We start from the raw sequence: 24,868 nt of genomic DNA, 5'->3' as shown, positions 1-24,868 counted from the left end.
TAGGAACATCTTTATTGGAGAAGGAAATGGCGACCCACTCCAGTGTTCTTGCCTGGAGAATCCCAGGGACGGGGGAGCCTGGTGGGCTGCCGTCTATGGGGTCGCGCAGAGTCGGACGCGACTGAATCGACTTGGCAGTAGCAGCAGCAGCAGCAGCAGGAACATCTTTGCAAATATTTTGTACAAACAATACATTTTCTGAGAACTTGGATATTTGAAAGTATTTTTTGTTGCCTTTATTACTGTTGAACAACTACTTGACAGGGTATAAAAATCTTGGGTCAGACTCTCTTTGTTTTAAAATTCTGAGTTTTGCTCAATTGTCATTTAACACTTACTGATACATAATGAAATCTTAGTTGTGTTAATTGTAACCCTCTCCCCTGCTCTCAACACTTTGACTGTTTATATTTTCATTTATTTTAATGCTTAACCTTTGAAGGATATGAATAGGCGATTTCTTGGTATCAGCCTTAACAGAGCCGGTCATTCATTTTGCCTTTCACTCCTGTGATGTCCTGGCCATTACTGATGATCTGCGTGTTGTCTGCACTTCCCGTTGGAACACGTATTATTCATAGGTTGGATCTCTGTAATCTCCACTTCATTTCTGTTTTCTTAAGTTTCATCTTCTTTCCTCCCTTTCCTTATGTTCTCTGCCTTGGAGACGCCCCTGCATTTTGTCCTCTGCATCCAGTTTTCAGCAGAGTAAAGTCCACCTTTCATCAGCTCAGTGAGGACTGTGTTTTGGGCTCTGGGGCCTTTTATTTCATCCACCTCCCTTCTCATCTCTGCACTTTCTTGTTTAATAAAAGTAAGATGAATATCATTCAGAACAGAAGGCAGATGTTTTCTGAAAAATCTTCTGTCCATGAAGTTAAATCCTTTTAGATGAGAAATTTTCCTTTTGAGCCACATCCTTTCATCCTTCTGTCTGTGTGCTTTATGTTAGTTTTTTCTTTCACTTTATGCTTGAACGAAGAGTCATCTCTCTGGGCCCAGTGTGGAGCCATTTAGGAGAACACCTCCGATCTGTCTTCTTTCCTTGATTCACCCTGGGGTCGTAAGAGAATCACCACTGCCTCTTCCCACTACTCTGCACACCTTCCCCCTTTGCTGCCTCCGATAAGGCACCAAATAAAGTCTCACCCACTGGCTCTGAGCTGACCATTCACAGCTTAGCCCACTGTGCGCTCAGCTCCACGCATGACACGTGGGGCAGCTTAATAAAATGCTCTCAGAAAATATGCACAAGAACATCCCCTTGAGAGCAGGTGTGATGTTGAAAGTGTCCCAGAGCTGTGATAATCAGTAGTTTGTAAACAGTACTCTTACAAGACTGCCAAGCTTCCAAGTCTTGTGCCACTCAGATTGCTTTTACTCACTAATTTGATCTCAAGAGAAATACATTTTACTCATGGCTATTAAAACCCAACAAGAATTTGTATTTCCTTGAATCCTCACTTGGGTCTTCCTTTCCCGTTTCCCTCTCTCTCTCGCCATGTAGAAACACTGCCTCTTCTTCTCCATTCAAGAGAAGTTGCTGATATCTGAAGAGGAAGCGTTTATCTTGACATTCAATAAAATGGAATTATAGAAGTTTTGAATCCTGAAGTTATGGGGTGTGAGATCTTACTGATTTTATTTTTATTTTTTTGATTGGGAGAAAAATATAGAACTTTGTAGGAAACAGATAACACCATGGGCTATACTCTTCATTTTATCAGGACTGAAGATAAAAATTGAAAAAAAAAATCCACCAAAGAGGTGAGGTTATCCGATTTGTTCCTAATCTGCTCTTAGCACAAGGGTTATGCTGAGCTATTCCTAGTACTTTTCAGAGACAGAATCCTCTCAAACAACCGTGTAACTTAGACATAGCGCTTTAACTCAGAGATGGACACGAGAGAGCTCAGTGAACTGGGCTGTTCCCACCAGAGCTTCCTCTGCTGTGGCCCCACACAGGCTCCCTTTAATGAGAATGTCAGTTTACCAGCTGAGATTAAACCAGTCAAGGATCAGGATGAAGGACTACATCCAAGGTACCGGATGGTTCAGTCTTCTGCAGGAGTTTCATATCCCCTCAACCTTGGCAGCTCTAAATCCAGCAGGAAAGTGCAGGCATTAAAACTACACATTTAAAATAACACATCTCTAATTTCATTTCTCTTTCCAGGTTTGAGATTTTTAAGAGCTCTCAGACTGATCCAGTTTTCAGAAATTTTACAGTTTCTGAATATCCTGAAAACAAGGTAAGATGTTCTTTCTCCAATTTTTTTCCCCCTCCTTCTGGTCCCCAGTGCTAAGTTGTAGATATCAGGTGTGTTTGCCTTCATTATGATAAAATTAGTGTTCTTTTGTGCACAGAGAAAATGCTCCAACACAGAAATCTAGGGAGAGCCTAGAGTTGGATCTTCTGCAGGGTAGGGGACTCTATGGTGAAGAGAGAGAAAGGGCCATGTATGTGGGGAAGTAGAGACAGCTTTGGGGCACCATGTGGGGTTGCTTGGGCACCAGCCACAGCATCGTGGAGAGAGGAGCACAGTGAGTGAGGGATAGGTCTGCTCATTGATTGGGAAGTCCTTGCTCACAGGTTTTAAATCACCCCTTTATTACATCACTAAATAAGAAATTGAACCTGGCCATAAAAGCAGTGGAAGCAATGCTCTTTGAGAGGCAATCACAAACCTCATACGGCAAACAGAAAATCATTTCATTTCAAAGTACATTCTAGATGTTCACTTTATAGCCCGTGCAGCCCCTGGGGCTTGCTCTGTGAATTGCCTTCTGGGGAATACCTAAAAACCTCCTGCCGAAGGCGCCATGACTACTTCTGTTAACTGTGTTATGATCTGGAAAACACTACTGGACCAGGAGAAAAAAATTCCCCAGAGACCCTTTTCCTGATGACCTGCAGGTTCTCAGAGCTGGCCTGAAACCAGGGCTGCCTTGATGAATAAACTAATAAAAGAGGTTGGACGTCTTTTAATGGAGAATAAGTACAGGTCATAAATTTCTCTCATAGGAAATTACACTTTGAGAAACTCACTGCTAATGTTCCATTTCCTCTTCAGTTGGCCTTAGTGTGTTTGATAAATGATGAAAAACAGGACACCTCCGAGTTTGTGATTTATAATTAATACACCTGCACGCAGGGGGTGGGGGGGGTGGTGCGGGGGGGGGCACTTGGACTTAGCATTGTTTTCCCAGTAACGGAGGCTGGGACTCCACTTCCGGAATATGTCACATTCAACAAGTGTGACAGGCTATTGGCTTTCCTTTTAGGGTCTTACTGTTTTTTGTTTATTTTTGTTTGTTTTAATTCCAGACTGATTTCCCCTTGCAAACTGTCCATCTGTGTGAATGGGGGAATCAACTCACTTTCTGTTAGTCAAGTTAAAAAGAAAAGGAGCATCGAATGCCGTGAGAGTCTTCTACAATGTGTTCCAACACCCTTGCTTTCATAATCCTGGGGTCAGAACTTGCTGGTGCTCCATTGTGTGTACTGTTATTAATGTAGGGTGAATATTGTCATTCTTCATATTTCTTCTGAGTGACAGTAACCTTCATTTCTACCATTTTATGACTCTTGTGTGCAGTGGACCCATATTACTCTTGAAATTAAAATGATTGACAAAGCCAGCCATCCCTAAGGTTTGCCTATATCATATTTGCTGCACTCGGTTTTTAAAGGTAGACTTGGTGAGGACCCAGTGCCGATCACAGGGGCTGTATTTAAGAGACACTCATGGGGATGGTGTTATGTGGAGCTGTCCACACTGTCTAACATGGTATAGTGCCTCTGTCTCCCTGTTTCATGTCTACTTGTTCAGGAGTCTTTTAATCCTCGGACCCCAGCATTTTAAGAAGGTGCCATCACTCCGAGGAATAACATGGAGAGAACTGTGTTCTCACCTTCCTTGTGCTCCATGTGAATCCCTTCTGGACTTAGGAGAATGATAAGCCATCTATGTAAAATATCTTTTTCTGGGCTTTTGCCAAGAGGTCCACCAATTTCCCACTTCTTGGCATGGGCAGGGGCAAAACTTTCCTTCAGAGGTCGGAAATAGCACTGGCATCCCTTGGGGAAACAGTTCTCCTGAGAACCCTACAGTTAAGACAGTTCCTTCTCCCGGTGCAGAGGAGGGGAATAACTGAAGCAATGAGTGAGGGTAAGAGGCGACTTTCTGTGTTGGGAGAGTCGTGGTGGCGGGCTGCCACGGAGTCTGCCATCCTAAGCCCCAAACATTTTCCCAGCATCCTGCTGCCAGAATTAAGCTCCTTCTGTCATTGGAGGATGGTTTCCATCTCAGCCTCACACTTGGAATTGCCCCAGTTCCTTTGGCTTGTGGTCACAACCACGTGAGTGGGTCAGCTCGAGCCTGAATCGAGCATCCACCTGTGCAAGAGTGAGAGGGTGCCAGGATTGAGTTCTGCTTTCTGAGAGCCCCTGAGCAAGGGAGAGCCAGGACTATGGTTGGTCCTGGGATGCAGACCTTGGGAGGCATAGAGGAGAATAGTCAGGCAAGGCTCAGACTGAATGAGGGGCAGTCAAGATCTTTTCAAGGCAAAAAGGGTGTCTTCAGTAAGCCTTATAGACAACCAGATGTCATCTTGGTGAGGCTGGAGACTGGGCGTGTGAGAGGGAAGGAGGGTGCAGCTGATTTCCAATCACAGCAGCTGCAAAAAGAACCTAAGTGAGAGGGGAGAGCCCCTTAGAGGAACTTCCTTGATGACTCAGTGGTAAAGAACCTGCCTGCCAATGCAGGAGACATGTGTTCAATCCCTGGGTCAGGAAGATCCCCTGGAGGAGGGCATGGTAACCTACTCCAACATTCTTGCCCGGGAAACCCCACGGACGGGGAGCCTGGCAGGCTACAGTACATAGGGTCACAAAGAGTCGGACCCGACTTAGTGACTGAACAACCACAGCAACTATTCTACCAAGTCACTTATTTCCCACGTAGCATTCCATGCTATGTACAATATTTACCATCATTTACCTAAACAACACCCTTTTCTTTTCTTTTTTTTTTTTTTTACATTTTGGAAACTGAAACCACTGTACTATCTAAATGACCTCAGAAATGGCTCCAAGTTTAAAGTCCTTTAAAAGAGTATTCAATACAGAGACTTGCAGGCAGAGGCCACATCATGAAGGCTCTCAGATGTCATGAATTCCACATGGAAATTGTATGGAAAGTGGGTTTGAAACATCTTAGCCATCGATGTTTAGGTGTCAGGGGGGCAGTTGTCCAGGCATTGGTACTAGGGACTGGCCTTAGAAAAGGGATAGAGATTGAATGATATATAAGGCATAGAATTGACAGAACTTGAATTGGCTTCATCCTGTGCCTTAATAGCTCAGGCCCTTCATCCCCACGGGATACAGTGCAGATGACTTTGAGGGGGCTTCACATCTGTCTGGCAAAGGTAACAATGAAACAAAGTAAGGGTATTGGCACCTATCTGTATTCTCAGCCAGAAGCAAAGAGAAAGATACTAATCAACCAGAACTGGGAGGAATTTGTATTTCTTTCTAGAAGGAAGATGACGTTTTCAGTGTCAACCAAAACATGGCCTGGTAAATTCACTGAGCAAAGATAAGCCCATGGTTCTGTGTCTTTAGAGATAATCTTGGAAAGAGATGGGCATTCATTCTTCCAGTATCTACAGAGACACACACACCATCTCTCTCTCTCTCTCTCTCTCTCTCTCTCTCTTTCTCTTTCTCCCCCAGTATCTACAGAGTCCTGAGAAAGGTCTCTGATCTGTAAAAACAGGACTGTCTCTGTGTCTGCCCGTGGATGATTCATTGTATCCTTTCGTGGCTAGTGAGAACTCATGGGCCAGGGTCCCAGAAACAATAATAGAAAACACGAAAGTGAAGTTAGGCTATCATGCAAAGATCACACTTTTTATCCCTTATCACGAGAATGCTAGAATCTGAATTGTTCCAATCACTCTCATCATTAGGACCTTAGGGTTCAGTCCAGACTTCTGGACTTGGCCCTCAAGTCTTTATCTCCAGTGTCCACGCAGAGCCCAGAGACCTGCCCTGCAACCCTTTTCCTCCTTCCAGGGAGCTCTTTGCAGCCTGGTGAGGTTCAAATGTTAGAATATGGAGAGAGTGCACTAAGAGTTAATCTTGTATCTCTTGCATGGAGCTTTTAGATGATTGCCTGGTCATAGAGTTTAATTTGAAAAGCAAATCCTAATACTGGGGATCTGAAAATGCAGATGCCATAAAAATAATCAGATTTCAGTGCTTAATAGAGACTCTTTCAGCAACAATGATTAAATGTTCTCTACACAACAGAGAGCTCCCTTAAGCGCTATTAATATCACTGTGACAATCACTAAGAGATTAATAGTCACCATACTAGGTCATTTTCCAAAGCACCATGAGGCCCGGAGACTCCCATAGTTTTACTATCTCAAGAGGGCTCAGCACGGTTATTGTTGGGACGCTGCTCTGTTCCAGCATCCAGGACTATGTGAGTGAGTCACCTCGGCACTTAATTATCTTCTGAGAAGTTTCAGCACAGGCATCCCTGAGATCTCTTTCTTTGCTCCCGACTACCTTTTCCTCGTGAGTCTCCCACTCTCCAGTGTGGATGGACCTCAGAGGAGGCTTTTCCTTCCTTCTGGCCTCCCCTGAGAAACTGGTTGGGCAGTGCATATGGTAGTAACCTCTCTCCTCTCTGGGGCAGTGCCCTCTGACCCTTCTCATATCCTGCAAGAGTGTGGGGGAGTCCCAACTTTGCCTTCACAACAGGAAGGACCTTCTGGTGGACCCCAGTCTGTGGCTCTTGCACAGCGTAGTGGACAAAAGGGCGCTCTTTGGGGCCACACTGCCTGGGTTCAAATCCCAACTCTGCTGCCTACTTGTGTGAACCTGGGTCAGTTTCTAAACCTTGGGACCAACTCATAGAGTCTTTATGAAGATTAGATGAATTAATATCCATGAAGTACTTAAAATGGCAGTGCACATGGTAAATCCTGTGAGAGAACTTGGCTCGCCATTCTTACTAGGGTGATCTTAAACTCTCAGAATTTCAGTCATTCGTTTTCCCTTGAGAAAGAGGTGGAAGGGGTCAGAGATCAATCTATTAAGTCCGATGGGCTGAACCAGCCTGTGGGCAGTGTTACACCCCTCTGGGAAGACTGAAAAAGATAGAAAATAGGGTTCTTTTCTGCATGATGCAGTTGGGAACACGAGAAAGTCAACTAGAAATGTAAAAATGATGGCTTAAGAGAGTGGGATTGGTGTCCAGTGATTAGCTGGAGATAAAAAAGCCACAGGTCACTTTGTATTGCCAGTGGGTGGAGTTACTTTAAGGAGGAGGTACGGGCTATACCAAGCTTTGGAGAAAGGGAAATCTTCAGTAGGTGGGGATGGCTTTCAAGCTGAGTCATAGCATAAACAAAGACTTGGCAGATATTTCTGGCTTTGATAGAAGTTGCAAGAATTTATGTAGAAAGAATAGTGGTAGGAGAATCTGAAACTTGAGCGGGTGTGGAAGGAGGCAGTGTAGACATAGTATTTTAGTCCCTGAGAGCCTTTGGACAGGGCAACGACCTCCTGACAACAGTGGTTGAGGGGCTGTACACCCAGTGGAAGTAAATGTGGTGAAGGCAGATAGGAAGAATGCAGAGAGGAGACCAGCTCACTCTGTGCAAATTCTTAGAGGCCCTACTGTGCGCCAGGGACTCACCACTCCCAGGCTTCTGGCCGACAAGGCCCCTACTCTCAGGGAGCTAAATATCTAGTGAGTTCCAATTGATCTTCTTAAAGAACACCAGTGGATGGCGAAATTTTTAGGTGTAAGATTGCTGGGGAATAGGATGTTCCTATGGCCCCAAAGTCCCACTCCCCAGCTGGCATATTGATTACAAAGGGAACCTGGTGCCTTTCAGTGGCGCCACCTGGGGCTCCCATGAATACCGAGTGACTGAATCTGATGTAACAGTTGAAATTTCCTGATGTGATGCCATCCCAGGCAGGTATTCTCAACAGATGTATTGAAACAGGATCTAGTCAGGGGGCAACAGTCAGACAAATCCAAAATATGGGACTTTCTGGATAACAGCAGGCCTGGGTGCATAGAAAATAAAATAATCACAGAAAAACAGAATAAAAAGGGTGTGTGTATGTGTGTGTGTGTGTGTGTGTTTTGGGAGGGAGGGAGGCGGGGTGTGTTATATACAGATTAAAGGAGAATAAAGCAGAGAATGGCAAATACACAGCCTGTGGGCCAATCAGCCCACTGCCTGTCTTTGTAAATAAAGTTTTATTGGAACACAGCCGCAACTAATTCCTTTACAAATCTCCTGTGAGTAGTTGCAACAGAGACTTTTGTCCCAGCAAAGTCTGGATATTTACTATCTGTCCCTTTATTAGGAGTTTCCTGACTCCTCGATTAAAGCCACATAATAATCAAATGCAGCACATTGTTATCTCTCTTACCTCCTTAGTCAGGGTGAAAACATGAGAGCATAAGTAAGCCTGATTTCAGAGCATCTGCAGAAATCTAGCTTGGGAGTGAATATTAGATGACATTCCTGAATCGGTGTTAATCTCCTTAGGCAGGACAGTTGTACTATGGTTGTTTTACATTGTGTCCTTCTTAGGTGTTGAGTGCTGAAGAGTTTATAAGGTTGTGTTGTCATGTCTACAACGTGCTTGTAAATGGTTTCATCCAGAAAAAAAAAGAGAAAGAGAGGGAAAATATACAGATAAAGCCAATGTGGCAAAATGTTAGGTGAAGGGCATCCCAGTGTTTGTTATACCCGTCTTTCACTATTTCTGTAGATATAACAATGTTCAAAGTAAACAGTAATAAAAAAAATTTTAAACAACCAGAGGGGTTAATTTAGGGACCACTTTCAGCAACTCAGATGTCATCTTCCTACAGGCTCCAGCCTGAACTACCTTTGCTGCCTTTCAGATCCTTCCCTTATGACGGAGGAACACTGGGGGCTTGGGGGTGGGCTGCCTCCTCCCTAAAGGGGCACTGTTGCTCTGGAACCCACTCCCAACAGGGTCTTCTGTAACTTGGGCATCTTGCTTTTTTGTCTCTTTTGCACAGTAATTCCATCAAACTGGTGAATCTGCTCTCCATTTTTATCAGCACGTGGCTCACAGCAGCCGGGTTCATCCATTTGGTGAGTATCCTTGAGGATGCTTCAGTTCTGGCTTTTCTGGAGGAAGACCCTCTCAGAGTCATTGTATTACCTGGGAGACAAACTTCAGCCCCGCTGGAGAATGCAGAAAAAGGAAAAACAACCGCACCAGTTGTCTAGGTTTCCAACCCTTTTACCCCAAACTAGTTCCAAATGGTGAGTCGTGTTCACACTCTAATCCTGTGTTTTTCAGCTCACCTGTATGGCTGGGGCAGGGGCTTGTATAGATTTTTTTTTTTTAATTCTGTCTGCAATAACCTCAGTAAACCACAAGATGGCAGTGCTTCCTAAGCAATCGCTGGAAAAGGTTGGCGACCTGATAGGAAGTCTGATCCCCATCCCCTGAAGTGAAGTGAAAGTTCCTTAGTTGTGTCCGACTCTTTGCGACCCCATGGGCCATACAGTTCGTGGAATTCTCCAGCCCAGAATACTGAAGTAGGTAGCTGTTCCCTTCTCCAGGGGATCTTCCCAACCCAGGGATCAAACCCTGGTCTCTCGCATTGCAGGTGGATTCTTTACCAGCTGAGCCACACATCTCTTAATAAGTAACAAATAACAGATTCCTCAATTTTTCTTCTCTCCCCTTACAAGGGCTTCCTTGGTGGTTCAGCTGGTAAAGAATCTGCCTGCAATGCGGGAGACTTGGGTTCAATCCCTGGGTTGGGAAGATCCCCTGGAGAAGGGAATGGCTTCCCACTCCAGTATTCTGGCCTGGAGAATTCCATGGACTATATAGTCCATGGGGTCACAAAGAGTTGGACATGAATGAGTGACTTTCACTCACTCCCCCTTACAAAAAGGCCTCTTTGATTCTTTTGCTTGATTACCTGTCAAGTTATTTTGCATCTCAAAAATGTTAGTTCTTTTAAATTAACAACTCACCGAAAGCCTTATATTGTGAAGTCAAGCTGTACTCACATTCCCAGGGCAGATTTCTGCCTGGGAGTATAGCTTTTTTTTCTCTATACTTTTAGAAAGTATGGCTATTTTGAGATGTGTACTTCATACAAACACAAACTGTTACACCTGGAAGGAGCATCATCTAACAGAAGTTTTGAGTAAAGTTGTCCTTCCCTTGCTGAGCTTCAGTCTGCTTAAGGGATGGAAGAAAGCATTATTACCTATCTACCGTTGGGATTTTTGTGATTGGCATTCAAAGGAAAACTTCTGAGCTATCACTCAGTTACTGGATCTGATGGTTCCCCACCCTACCCACCCTTTTATACTGATGAGATTCTTGGATGAAATCACCCTTAGATAATCACTCTAACTCTGCCAAGTGTCAAAAATCACAGATATGGAGGGTTAGTTGGTTGTTTTCAATCAGCAGTGACCTCACCTTACTGTTGTGTGAAGTACTGGATTAGACCAATTTCATTTCATAACATTTTATGGAAAGACCCGAACGAACTTTTGGGCCAACCCAGTACATCCTTCTTCACCAGGAAACCTCCACGAGAAACAGCACATTGAGGACAAGCACTGATGTGTGAAAGAGGCCAGGTCTTGGACACTTTCTGCAGAGGCAGTCTGGCAATCTGGAGGGAGGCTTGGGGCTGGCCATCCACAGGGCCCATTCTGGCAGGTTGCAGGCATTGGCCTTCGGGTGTATGGTAGGGCTGGGCCCCTCTCCTCTACAATATCTCTCCTACCTGCCTCACATTTGTTGGCAGATCATGGGTGATGGGAGGACAGGAAGTGTTTTGTGAGTCTAATGGGCGACTGTAAGTGAAGGTGAAAGAGGAGAGTGAAAAAGCTGGCTTAAAATTCAACATTCAAAAAATGAAGATCATGGCATCCGGTCCCATCACTTCATGCAAATAGATGGGGAAACAATGGAAACAGTGACAGAGTTTATTTTCTTGGGCTCCAAAATCACTGCAGATGGTGACTGCAGCCATGAAATTAAAAGATGCTTGCTCCTTGGAAGAAAAACTGTGACCAACTGAGACAGCATATTAAAAAGCAGAGACATTACTTTGCCGACAAAGGTCCATACAGTCAAAGCTATGGTTTTTCCAGTAGTCATTTATGGATGTGAAAGTTGGACCATAAAGAAGGCTGAATGCCAAAGAATTGATGCTTTTGAGCCATGGTGTTTGAGAAGACTTTTGAGAGTCCCTTGGAGATCAAACCAGTCAATCCTAAAGGAAATCAGTCCTGAATATTCATTGAAAGGACTGATGCTGAGGCTGTAGCTCCAGTATTTTGGCCACCTGATGCAAAGAGCTGATTCATTAGAAAGGACCCAGATGCTGGGAAGGATTGAAGGCAGGAGGAGAAGGGGACAACAGAGGATGAGATGATTGGATGGCATCACCGACTCAATGGACATGAGTTTGAGCAAGCTCCGGGACATGGTGAAGGACAGGGAAACCTGGCATGCTGCAGTCCATGGGGTCGCAAAGAGTCAGACACGACTGAGCGACTGAACAAAAGGAAGTCAGGAGCAGAAGCTTTCCACACCCATTGCCTCTGAGAGATTTCCTGCTACACGTGCAGAGATGAGTTGTCCCCACAAAAAGCAGAAACCCTATGGGCCGCAAAGCCGAAAATATTGACCATCTGGCCCTGCACAGACTAAGCTTTCTGGTCCTTTGTCTACAGAGTGTACAGTTTGGAATAGTTCTCCTGAGCTCACATTTTGTGCTCCCGAGGGAGGCTACTGCAGTTTGCAGGGCAGAGCGGTCCCTGATCTTCTGCAAAGCAGGGAGAGCCTAGTCAGACTCTGAGAGATGCTGTTCAGGGTTTGGGTGTGCAATCTGAATGAGCAGGGTCCCCCAGGCATCTCCTTGGTCAAAAGGATGAAAGGAGGAGGCTCTCTGTGGGAGGGTCCAGGATTTCTTTGGGACTGAGCAAACTCTAGACCAGGGCAGGGCTCTCTGGCTCTTTCCTGGAAAGGAATGCTGTAACACACGGCTAGAGGCAGTGCCCTAAAATTCTGCTGACCTCAGATCTTTAACAGTGAGAAGAAAATGGACTCTGGATACATACCTCAGTTCCTTCCCTTCTCTGCCCCCGTCAGCCTGGTGGGTATGTGGGTGTGGCTTTCACTGCACTTTTTCCACTACCTGCTCAGAGGCTGTGAGCCCAACTTACAGAGCTCCACTTGGGGCAGCAAACTCCTGCGGTTGAAGATGAAGAATATCCAAAAATAGCCTAGATGCTGGAGCTTTGGTGTTTCTGGTTGATTACACTTATAATGTTTTTCCTTTCTCTCCCCTGTCTCCCTGATTTAGGTGGAGAATTCAGGGGACCCATGGGAAAATTTCCAAAACAACCAGGCTCTTACCTACTGGGAATGTGTCTATCTGCTCATGGTGACCATGTCCACTGTTGGTTATGGGGATGTTTATGCAAAAACCACGCTCGGGCGTCTCTTCATGGTCTTCTTCATCCTCGGGGGACTGGTAAAAACGCTTTCTTACAATGTTGATTTTGTGATCATTGGTATTTTCTATTATCCATTTTCTGAAGGCTGTGTATTTGACCCTGTGTTTCTGCGTTAGAAGCAAGTGACTGCCTTAGTGTTACAGTCCAGTTAAGGCAATCCCAAATGCCAGGGTGCCTTTTCTGCCAATTTCTTTTGGGTATTGAGTTTGTTTCCCGGAGACCCAAGCACAGTGTCCTGTGAGGGACGGCCATTTAGCCCGTAGCAAACCTAATTGTCTTAAGAAAGGGATGCTCACTTATCAAGTGAGAGGGTCTGTGCCTTCATAATGTAATTCAGCCTCTGATATTCTGCAAGGACAGTGTTATCACCTGACCGGGTAGATAATGTTGATACTCTGTAGACAATTTGCGGTTTCAAGAGCTCCCCACCCCCATCCCGGTCCTCCCCAAACTTCCAACAAACACTGTGGCTGGGCCCTTGCCCTAAAGAGGAGGGTCCCCACCCCAGAGGACAGAGAGTGCACTACTCCCCAGATGGACATCACCACGTGAGCTGAGTGTGGTTTTGTAAACAGACCACAACTCCCTTACACAGCGACACGGGTGGGTGCTTCCGCCCTCACTCTGTAAGTCAGAAAGTCGCACTGTTTGCTTTCCTGGTCTACGCAGATCATCTCAGTGGGTTACCACATACTTTTCAACGGGGATTTCTGGCCGCTCATCAGCAGTGACTGCATTTTGTCTTTCAGAGCAGCCCATTCGATGTTTAGATTTTTGCTGTGTGTGAGGTAAACCTAAACTCACACACAGCTTTCACATATGTACACCGCACATGCATTTATCTCATGCATACACACTCTCTGTTTTGTATGCATATGGCGTATACATTTGAGAAATGTATATAAATGTACGTGTGGTGTGTACATGCTCACAGCATTCCTGCAGTACCCGTGAGGTCCCTGCAGATCACACGACTGCATTATCCAGCCACAAGCACAATGTTTGTTGGACAAAACATGGCAGATTTGTGTTTCTCCTCGCTATTCTTTCCTCCCATGTGGTTTCCTAAATTTACCTTATGTGCTTTTTAGTGATTTTTTTTTAATGGAAAAGTTTATATATATTTTAAATCTTCTCTTGGTGTTTATTGTCTTTAATCACTCATAAAGGCATGAATTAACATTTGAATTTTAATTAGAAAGAAAGGTTTTCTCTTAAAATTGTGTGTTTATGAATGAGTGTGTGTGTGTGTGTGTGTGTGTGTGTGTGTATTATTCTCTAGCATGCCTCCCCTTATTTCTCTTCAGGAAGTAGAGCTAGATATCAATTTATTTATTCCTGTCTCCTTTACATTTTTCTTAACTGATTTTTTTTTTTTTCTAGTTGTCTAGGTTGGTTAATGTTTGTTTTTTGTCCTATGTAACTTCAGAAGCTTGCTCTTTTTTTTTTTTCTTAAATACAATCCAGCCCATGAATACATACCTTTGCAGTTCTAGTCCTTTTGTGTTTTCAGATCTTAGTATCTCCCCCTTCCCCCTTCTGAAAAGGTCACCCCCCTTTCTTTGGCCTGTCTTTTTAGTCTCTCTTCTGTCTCCTATCTTCTCCTCAGGCCATGTTTGCCAGCTACGTCCCTGAAATCATAGAGTTAATAGGAAACCGCAAGAAATACGGGGGCTCCTATAGTGCGGTTAGTGGAAGAAAGTAAGTATGCCAAGAGGCGTTGCTGCCTCCACTGCGGTAGAACCCTCTCTGCATGCCATTTTTGTTTTGGCTCTTGTTTCTTTGTTTCACGCATGTAGGCAATGTTTGCCCGCTACGTGCCCGAAATTGCTGCTCTCATCCTGAATCGGAATAAATTCGGCGGGACTTTTAACAAACATGGAGGCAGAAAGTAAGTCAGTTGCATCAGAAGAGACGTGGTTGAGTGACTTTCAGAGCCCCTGTGGCAGTGACACCGGAATCCTGCCCCCCTCACACCCCACCTGAAGGGCCGCATTCTGTGTGGGGCGTGATGTCAGAAGGACCCCTCCAAGTTATCACAAGGACCAACTACTGGGACCTGTTCCCATTCACAACTCTCTTCTCCACCCATCTTTCCAAGAGACATAATATATTTGTCCTGGAAGGAGTCCATGTGTTACTGAACTCATATTTTCTATTCTGATCCCTAATGTGTAAGCCCAGTTTATTCATTCTTTGTATTAATTAGGTGATTAATTACATTCTGGTCCCTAAGACTAAAGAGGTGTCATCTTATGGGGTTTTCGTGCAGCCAAACCATGGGCTTATACCCCAGCAGGGAAGTCCCAAGGAGGGCAAGATCAAGGCGACATTGGCACTCTGGTCCCCAGGAGACCAGGTCTCTTTAGCCAGGAGGTACCAAGCTTATCCTCAGAGGGACTCATTACTCAGTTGAAATTCCTTCTGGACAAGAAATATGTTTATAGTATATCAGGGCACTGCGCGGGCTTCCTGATGCATCTTTTGTTTGGCTTTCCATACATGAATGCCTTCTTCTTGGGGACTGTTTCGATTTGTGCTCACATCATTTTGTCAATATCAGTGTCAGTGTGTGGGTGTGTTGTCAGCTGGAAGTTTTACTCCTAAGTAGATATAAGGCCTTGACTGCTCTGTCTCGAAGGAGAAGGTTGGAGGGAGGCAGGGTGGAAACAACCATTCTGTACTGTTTTTCTTTCAAAGCTTTTCTTAAGCATTGGATTTTGTTTGCTTTTGAGTTTTGGTTTTCATTTTAACTTCCATTGAGTAAGATATACACATCTTTATACATAGCTCAGGGATTTTATACCTATGTACACACTCAGTAACTACCGCCTAGACCAAGATACAGAATATTTTCTATCACTTTGCCCCTTCCCCAGTCATGGAAGTTCCTATTATGGAATTAGGGTTTTTTTGTTTTGTTCTTATTCCATACATTTTAAAATTTTCACTCAGTCATGTCTGAATCTTAGCTGCTCCATGGACTGAAGCCCACCATTCTCCTCTGTCCACAGAATCCTCTAGGCAAGAATACTGGAGTGGGTTGCCATTCCCTTCTCCAGGGGGTCTTCCTGACCCAGGCATCAAACCCAGGTTTCTTGCATTGCAGGCAGATTCTTTACCATCTGAGCTACAGTTTTTGATTAAATCTAAATACATATTTGTTAATTTTTACAGTGTTGTGTTGGTTTCTGCTATACAACAACAGAATCAGCCATGATTATGCATGTTCAAATGAGCTCTTGAATAGCCTATTTGCTCTTTAAGAGAAAAATAAAAGGAGTAGCATCATGTTTCCATCCACTGCCTCCTCCTTGCCTGACGGTCACATTGGAAGGAGCCCACCTCTTCTCCCATCAGTGATGCCATTGCATCCTGAGCTCAGGTGTCCAGTCCTCTGTTTAGAAAATGAGGAGGTGGGGAAAAGGACTCATTTTCTTGAACTACCCACTGGACACCCGTTTCCTTTCAAAGGCATGGAGGACAGAGGAGGCCAGTTGGCGTCTTTTCCAGAGAGGCAGCCATTCCCCCACCTCCCCTCTGATGGAGCCCTCCTCCTCCTATTATCGTAACAGCCCTGGATGAGATTAGAACCAAGCTGTTCCGATTTCTGGGCCATTGGTTAGATCCAAAAGGCCAAATAAGTCCAGAGATTTCCACTGGTCATTTATTCCATGCCAAGAGGAAAACAGCCTCTTGATTCGTTTTGCCTTGAAGGTGCGGACAGGTCGCCATAAAGCAGAAGGCACTCGGGGCACACGGGCTGCCTTTATGGCCTCCCCAGGCCACTGTCTCAGCCAGCCTTCCCCTCTCCCTCACCGCCCCTGAAGATGTCAATAAAATCAATTGCCCTGATGTCTGTGTTGAAAGTATTTCCCGACTCTCACTCCAGGTACATTTTTTTTTCCCCTCCAAAATAGCTGCCATAGTCCAGTGTGGGTGGGCCTGCTGGCGGGGGGCTTTTGTTGACGGGTGACCCAGATGAGGCCCTGAGACCCACAGTCACTCACACACTCCAGTCCCACCCGGTTGTCACTTGGCCTTGGCCCCTCTGTGCAAACCCCCGCGTCGAAGGCTTCAGATCACAGACTTCCTGCAGCTTTTGTTCTGGCTCCATCTCCATCATCTTTTATCACTACTTTTACCCTGGTTTTTTCTCTTTCCTCTTCTTCCTTTATGAAAATGCACACTTTGCCTTTAATGTTCACTCTGGGTCTCTGAGGTCCCCCGACCCTGCGGACAGAAAGTAGGTTCTGTCATCAGCACTGGGTCTGTTCGCTTTACTTTATGCATTGTTTCCTGGTTCAAAAGCTAATTACTAAGTAGTTTAAAGAAGCCCTTTGGTCACTTAGATCTTTCATCAGAAAATATAAGCTTGGGAAAGGAACGGTAATAAAGGGCCATTAGCACCCTTTGTTTGATGTTGTTTTTCTAGTCAGTAGAACAAGATTGATGAAATGTTATGTTTGGCCAAAATTTGAGTTTTCATTTGGAATTCAGTGTTGAGAGAATGGGCTGTCAGAATCAATAAGTTTTCTTTCGCTTGGGATATGGGCATGTGGTAGTAATTAGCAATATAAGGTCTTTAGTTGAGCAACCAAGCATGGATTCTGGCAGCAAACATAATGAGAAACTACAGTTGTTCTATTTCTAACGTCAAAAAGTTTCCAGATAAAATTAAATGCATTTGCAAAAGAAAAGCAGCTAAACTTGGTTGAAAGATAGAATTCATACTTAAAATAGTGTGCTTTGCCCTGCGTTTTTCTGTATGCATAAATATATGTGCTATACCCACGGACACATATCCATGTATTCGTTCTCCCTGAGATTTCATCAGATGGATGCCCAGAAAGTAACTTAAACATATACATAGTTAAGGGATTTGTTTACATGTGCACATTTTGCTCAGAATATAACTTCTCTAACAATGCATTAACTTGTCAGAGAACTCAAGGTAATGCGTGACCCAAAACCATGGAGACACATGAATTGGAAATTCATTTAAAGTAAAAAAAATTTAGGTAGAGAACCATGGGGTTTTGTTCACACAACACCCAATTTCAGGATTTTGGAGAATATGAAAATTTCAGCGGCACCTAATTTTCAGTTCTAATCTGTTGGCATAATAGAAACAGTTCATGTAGTGTCCCCAGAACATCCTCACCCAGCAGCACAGCATCCAGGGCTCACGGTGGCTCACGCCCACATTCTTATCGACATCCCTGGCCTGACCTCCTACAGGACACCCAGAGCTGACAGTAGGTATAGGGGTGTGTGCGTGTGAGAGAGAGAAAGAGAGCCATTCTCTAGTTTTTCCATTATGATGCAGTCTGTAAGATAGGGACTTGGTCAATAACCAAAGGTCTAACCAGTATCTTGTCAGGCAGTCTCTCGAGTTGAGGTCTTGGGAACAATTAGTCTCTTTGAGCTGAGACCTTAGATCTTATTCAGAAGGGTAGTCCTCCTGTAGTCCAGCCTGCCTCCCGAGGCCACTGTCTCCACCTCTTTCCCTTCCTGTAAGCTCAAAGCCTCTCAGAGGTGGTAGAGTGGAGGGGTGAGGCTCCCATGGCCTTTGGGATCCCAGCTTGCTCTTCTTGCTCCCACAGCTCCTGCTGTTTTCCCCAGAGGTTTCCCCTCTGCTTGTGACTCAGCCCACTCCTGCTTAGTTTATGAGAACTGACAAGATCATGGTCTGAGGTCACATGGCCAAGGGCCATGGAAAATAATCGGCCAGAGAGAAGAATCCATCTGCGGTAACCCCCTTGTCAGAGACAGCCGGACTGGGGAGCCATCCAGACACTGGACTTCCCATGATGGGGCTCCTGGGGCCTGAAACTGAAGCAGCCCTAGGCCAAGTGGTTGGGAGATGGGAGGATAGATGGGTTTGGATTGTTCTACTGATTCCTGGTAGCTAAATGCTCGGAGGACACAGAGAGAAGGATGGACAGTTTAGGACAAGGAATATGGAAAGGGGGCCAAGAACTGAATGTAAGAACTGGGAAGAAGCTCTTTGGCTGGGTGAGGAGTCTGTGTTCCCTTCTAGCTGGGGAATAGGTATCACAGATGAACCTGGCTCTAACTCCTATTCATGAAATCTGTCTGAGAAACATAAATATACAATGGATTCTCTTAGACCTCCTTATATAGGTGGAGGAGTGCCACATCCTTCTGGAAATGAGAGCATGAATCAATAGAACCCAAGTCTTGTGACTGGCTTCTGTGGCAATGATATTATCTACAGATGCTTCCATCCTTCTGCATCCCCATGGCAACTGTGTAAGGAAGTTATCACCATCATCTCCATTCGCAGTGACTTGCCTAACATCACAACCCTAGTAAAGGGTCAGTCTGCTCCACTGGGCCATGCTGCTTCTCTAGATCATCACTTGAGACTCCTTTCTGCTCTAAACTCAGTGATCCTATCACTGTAACTTTTCTCCCACCTCTACCCACAGTGGGGCCAGAACATTGCATAGAAGATGATGAGGAAGGTAAAGGCCTGAGCATCACTTTGGACCCTTCTCCCCCTTCTACTCACCTAGTGCCTCTAAGGAGCCTGGCCCTAGAGTCAAGGACAAAAAGGTGGAGAGGGGACAGAAACATTTCTTCCTAGTTTTTCTCATTTGGTTAGATTGGAAAAGTGTTTACCTCTTGAATGTGTCTAACAACAAGGGGCTCTTAAGCATGAACAGACAGATCATTGGCCAAAATGAGATTTGTGGGTTTCTACCTGTTCCTCCACTTCCTGGTTCCATCCTTCCTGGGGAGTCATTTCCTAGGGGGCCAGCTGTGGTGGGATTGTCATGATCTGCCAGACTTGGGCTCTCTCCTGGGCACACCCTACCTGCTTATCATCTGAAGAAGAGCATTCTTTGCCCTGGCAGACATATCTACCTGTGCCTTTAACTTCCCCAGCTGGTCTGCACTGCTCAGGGCACTTCTGTAATAGTGGTTTCTTAACTGTCAGTGAGAACTAGAATAGCAGTTGCCCATCTTGGAAAATCCTGGGTGGGTTCCCTGGGTTTATTTCATAGCTTTGAGTGAAAATCTTGACCCTCAGGAGGCAGTATCCTCCTGGAAGGAGTTTGGGTGGTCTCCCCTCAACCTAGGTGTGGCCTCAGGATTGTAAGAAGCCACCTCAATACCATAGAGGTGGGCCAACTTTATCATGGGGTTTCCTAGGTGGCACTAGTGGTAAAGAACCTGCTAGCCAGTGCAGGAGACATAAGAGACACAGGTTCGATCCTTAGGTTGGGAAGATCCCTTGGAGGAGGGACATGGCACCCCACTCCAGTATTCTTGCCTGGAGAATCCCATGGTCAGAGGAGCCTGGCAGGCTATAGTCCATAGGGTTGCAAAGAGTCCCACATGACTAAAGAACAACAACAATGTCAAGACTTTATCATGCTTTTCCCTTTAAAGATGAAGGAGAGTACTTTATAACATCCTTCAATGTCAGTGCTCATACTTTATAAAGCATTCAATAATTTAGGACAAAGTTGCAAGAACGAAGAACACAGCACAGTGAGTTACCTGCCTCACTCTCCACTCCTGCTCTCACCTCCGCTGGTTCACTTGCTCAGGCTGTGCCACTCCGCAGGACCGCGTGTCGGGCAGGTATGCGTGGCACCTGTCACATGGAGGTTACACCTCCGGAAGGTGACAGGCGATGGCAAGGGTAGGAGTAAAAGGAAATGCCAAGTACAGATTTTAATACATGCAACAAAAGCAAGAATGATCTAAGATTCTGTTATAGAGCAAAACAGGGATGATTTACAGGGATAAAGAGGTCTAGGGAGGTGACATCTCAGAGAAAGGGCTGTCACAGCCTACTCAACAACTTTCATTACTGCCTAGGCAGAGGGGAGCTAACACTCTAGGTTTTAAAATTAATATTATGGGAACCCCTTCTGCAACTGTTGGTCTTTAGTTCTACTTCCAAGGGACTAGGTCTTTAAAAATCTCATTTGTCTTTCAGGCCCTAGTTTGCCTTCAGTAGTGCTGTCCACTGGCTTACCAGGGGAGGCCATCCTACTTCCTGATGATCAGGTCATTTAATTTTGTGTCTTTCCTCTGATCAGAAATAAGCCCTTCATCTCCCTTACACCCTTCGTTCTTCTCTGAGACCACATTCTATTCCCTCCTGCCCAGCTGTCTTGTATCAACATGAAATTCCGTTTTCTCCACTGCTCAGATTTTGCCCACCTGGTTCTAGACCATCGTTTAAAAGAATTGGGATCTTAAATGTTTCACTGCACCAGGACCGGGATTCTTTCTTTATAAAGACTCATTTAATCTACTGCCCATTGTCTGTTTCCTACTCCCCAAAAGAACTAATGTGAGTTCTGCCTTCATCTTCATCTCATCCATATGTGTTTTCTGAGTACTTGCAACATGCCAGATGTGAAAATCTCCAAATTTGCCACGTCTATCTTGAGCAATACGTTAAATTATTTAGCCACCAAAGTGGTTGGGGAGTTCAAACTCAGAGCTTGTGTAAACCTCCCTTCTTGGTTCCCAGAGGTGAGAGCTTTCCTACAATAATACTTTCTCCTCTACTCATTCTGAGATGGTCTGACCCCAGTGCTTGGAATAGGATGTGGGGTTAATTCATAGGGTGTTGTCTTGGGTTGAGCCCCACGTCCTTTTCCTTCCTGTCCGTGTGTAACTCAGACAACATTCCCCCTCCATCCTCCTCAGCCTGTGAATGGGGTGCTGTTCCTAGGAAGGATGGTCTCTATAACATTTCTGCATCACAGACATCACTCTGGCTGAAATGTGACTGCCGCTTTGCTTTTTATACAAACTTCAATCCCTCAACAAGTAAGCTGTTCAGCCCTCTCATCATGGGGCCCACGTGATCCCCAGCCTGAACTCTCAGCAGTGTTTTCAGATTCCTAGATTTTAAAAGCCATAAATTAGCAAATCATCAACATATCACCAGGAAGGATCATCTGGTAGCCATTCTAGTCAGAAGAAAACACAGGCCCCAATAACTGATCTTCACAGAGATATGAAGAACTGTAGACAGACAGATACAGTAAATAGGAAGACAAACAGATAATTCAAGTTGACAGGCCATGTTGGACTGATTAGGCATTCTGCTTTGATTAGCATTAAACTTTGGGGGGAAGAAAAAAAATGAGATTGCCCTAATACTTTGGAAAAATGACCCCTTTACTATGTCTGAAATTCAGTACCAAGGGGCAGATACTGACAACGAGTGTTATTAGATGCTGTATCATGTAATGTAAAGTGCCAGGTATTCCTTTCCAACGAGAGGGGTCTTTATGGGTGTGGATGTGGGCACTTCTTTCTTTGCATCTGCTTTGGATTCTTATAAACCACGTCTTCAGTCCTTTTCAGACTTGGAGCTCTATTTAGAGAGACTTGGATGCATATTAAATCTATTTCCTGATAATACTAATGGAATGAAAGCTTGTCTCCCCGCTACCACAACACCACTTTTCTGCTCTCTCTCTTCCCTTCCACACACTTATCAAAATGTTCCAGCTATTGTTCTGAAAACAAGAATAGAAATGTAGGTGGGAGATGAACTGTGTACCTTAAAAAATAAAAAGTCATATTCAGACTTTGACTTTCACCCTCATATATTCTTTCTTCCATTAAAGAAAAAGAATTCTGAATATAACTTTTCTAATTATAATCCCTGAAGATCCTTCCTGCTTAACCTCACATTTGATTGGGTGAATCCTTGTTGGGTAGATTCTAAATCTAAAGGACAAACACAATCCTCTGATACTAAGTTGCACTGTGTTTTCTCTTTTAGCTATGTCATTCATTCTGATAGCAGTCTTCCCAGAGTTGTGCAAAGTGATTCCTAGTAGATTTGGGGTTTCATCCCACTCATGCTGCCATCACACACTAAAAATAAACCAGGAAACCTTCGAACTGGCCAAGTCCAGTGTCTCTTTTTTATTATAAAAGAACTTTAGAAGCTGATGCAGCTTTCTAAAATTTCCATGAAATTCATGGAAACTTGATTCTGTGCCTCTCAGGGTTTGCACCTCCACATCTGGTACTGGTATTGCATAACCCCCCAAACCGTAGGGGCTTCTTCAAATGTTAGTACCAGTTGTCAATAGAAGCAGACTTATCTCCCATACTTTCTCAGTAAGGACACATGTTCAGAGATAGATACATGCCCATCTTGTGAAAGGTTTTATGGCCCTAGCCACTGACCTCAAAGGCAAATGCTAGCTAGTATATAGAACAGATTTAGGAAAGCTCCCATCCCAATATATTTGCTCAACTAATAATTATTTGAACCCTGTTGTGTTCCAGGCACTGTGCTAGGTGCTGTGGGTTAACGGATGATATAGAAGATATGATTCTTGCTCTCCTGCAGCTTACCTGAGACTTTGATCAATCAGAACCACCTAAGAGCTAGTGGCAGCTATGTAGAAGCTGGGATTACAGAGGAGCCTTGTCTCCGTGAAATGTCCTCTCGGCAGGAATTTTGTTCAATAAAATCATGAAGGTATAAGGCAATCCTGAAGACTGCAAGCCTTTTAGAGGGAATACTCCTAAAAGCATTCTAGTGACAGACCCTGTAAAAGAGGGGTGCAGAGAGATTCATGAGGTAGAGGGGCTGCTAATGCCACGTTGGGTTCTGGGCCTTTCCATATCTAGCGAACATCCCTCTCTGGTGTCTTATGCTTTATCAAGCTCTGGAACCTGTGGACTTCTGACACTCAAGTGTCAGACAGATGATGGAGGCTCAGGGTGTTGGGTCTACTTACAGTGGATGGCTAGCAACACACAGCTAGCTGGGGCAACACACTTGGGTGTGGCTCAGGAAAATGAGGCCACACCCAAGGGTGTGTCAGGATATGTCAACTTGATTGTTGTTATGGGAGGGCCATATCCCAACAGCTTCTGTTCTTGGGCCTTGAGGCATGCAGGGGTGTTTGGGAAGGCAGTGGGGTCAGTTTGCACATCAAAGCTAGCATACCTCCCCTCTACCAGGCAGAATTAAGAACCTCTTCTTTGCTTGGACTCCTTCTCCCTCTGGTCTGTCTTCATCCCCAGAGGGTGTAGCCGTTCTTTTCTTTGATCTTCTCTTCTGTGCCTTGTGTTCAGAAGCAGCATTATCCAGTGGAAACAGGCAGATCTGATTTGATTGGAATGGAGGAAGATGATGTTCAAGTGCCTGGGTTTCTCTGTTAGAGCAAAGAACCACCTAAAATTGGAATAATCAGGTCAAAGGAAGAATGGCTTACTTAAAGATGACCAAAGGCCACCAAACCCTGCAGTAATGGATGAATAAAAGGCAGAAAGGCGAGGGTGTTGTGGAGAGATATAAGGAAGAACCAGTGTTATTTATGAGATTTGGGCAATTATAGAATTGCTTGCTTAAGAAGCTGTATAAGTCCTCTTCCATGAAGAAAGGAGGAGAGAGATAAAATGAAAATGGTAGTACTAATACCCACATACTGGGTTATTGTGAGAATTCAGTGAGAAACTAAAGTTAAAATAAACAAATCTACAATTAAAGTTCTATGGTTATAGGCAATTGAAATTGATTCTTGCTGACTTCAGCAGAAAAGGCTTTTTTTTTTTTTTTGAAGGTTAAAATATCTTACAGCATTCAACCAAAAGCTGAAGATGCCAGAAAGGACAGAGGTGAGGCTGAGAAGCAGCCCTGGGGTCCAACAAGCAGAAACTCAGAGAAAGTCCTCACAAGGTTTCACCATGAGGATCAATCAGTTCCCACCATGAACTTAGTGTCACTTCACTTAAGGTTGAAAAGCACTGCTTGTCCTAGTTTGGGCAGGAATCATGGCTGAAGGTCCCAAGACTGTATTTGACTGGGGAGGAGTGGTTCCCCAAAATTAAAATGAGGTGTTGTTTTCTAGATTGGACAGAGCCTATGCTCCAGATGAGGGGCTGCTTCTTAATTATGTGGGCAAGCGGTAGAAGCAGGCTTATCTGCATCTCCCCTCCTCACCCCTATGTCTCACCTTCCTTTCCCCAGTCCAAGGTTTAGGTTTATGCTTAATTTTATCATGAATGCCATTCTAGACAACCAGAGAACTGGGACCTCACCTTCCTCATGCCTGGTAGCTTCCCTGGTAGCTCAGATGGTAAAGCGTCTGTCTGCAGTGCAGGAGACCCAGGTTCAACCCCTGGGTTGGGAAGATCCCCTGGAGAAGGAAATAACAACCCACTCCAGTACTCTTGCCTGGAAAATCCCATGGACTGTGGAGCCTGGTAGGCTACAGTCCATGGGGTCGCAAAGAGTCAGACACAACTGAGCGACTTCACT

The 24,868-nt window shown here is 44.7% G+C and overlaps 1 protein-coding gene across 30 annotated transcripts in view; it reads left to right on the top strand.

The window, feature by feature from the left end:
- The window catches only part of KCNMA1 (potassium calcium-activated channel subfamily M alpha 1), a 752,676-nt gene that overhangs the window by 495,050 nt on the left and 232,758 nt on the right, over nt 1–24,868 (top strand). For all 30 annotated transcript variants that reach the window (XM_070470892.1, XM_070470891.1, XM_070470896.1 and 27 more), the window contains 4 exons: nt 2,177–2,252; nt 9,093–9,168; nt 12,426–12,596; nt 14,189–14,280. In XM_070470892.1, the coding sequence (XP_070326993.1) occupies nt 2,177–2,252; nt 9,093–9,168; nt 12,426–12,596; nt 14,189–14,280 (415 nt within the window). The remainder of the gene's footprint in view (nt 1–2,176; nt 2,253–9,092; nt 9,169–12,425; nt 12,597–14,188; nt 14,281–24,868) is intronic.

Source organism: Odocoileus virginianus, chromosome 7 (assembly GCF_023699985.2).
Source record: "Odocoileus virginianus isolate 20LAN1187 ecotype Illinois chromosome 7, Ovbor_1.2, whole genome shotgun sequence".
NCBI classification, from domain to species: Eukaryota; Metazoa; Chordata; class Mammalia; order Artiodactyla; family Cervidae; genus Odocoileus; species Odocoileus virginianus.
Note: the sequence above shows the minus strand (reverse complement) of the source record. Positions and strands in the feature narration are given on the sequence as shown.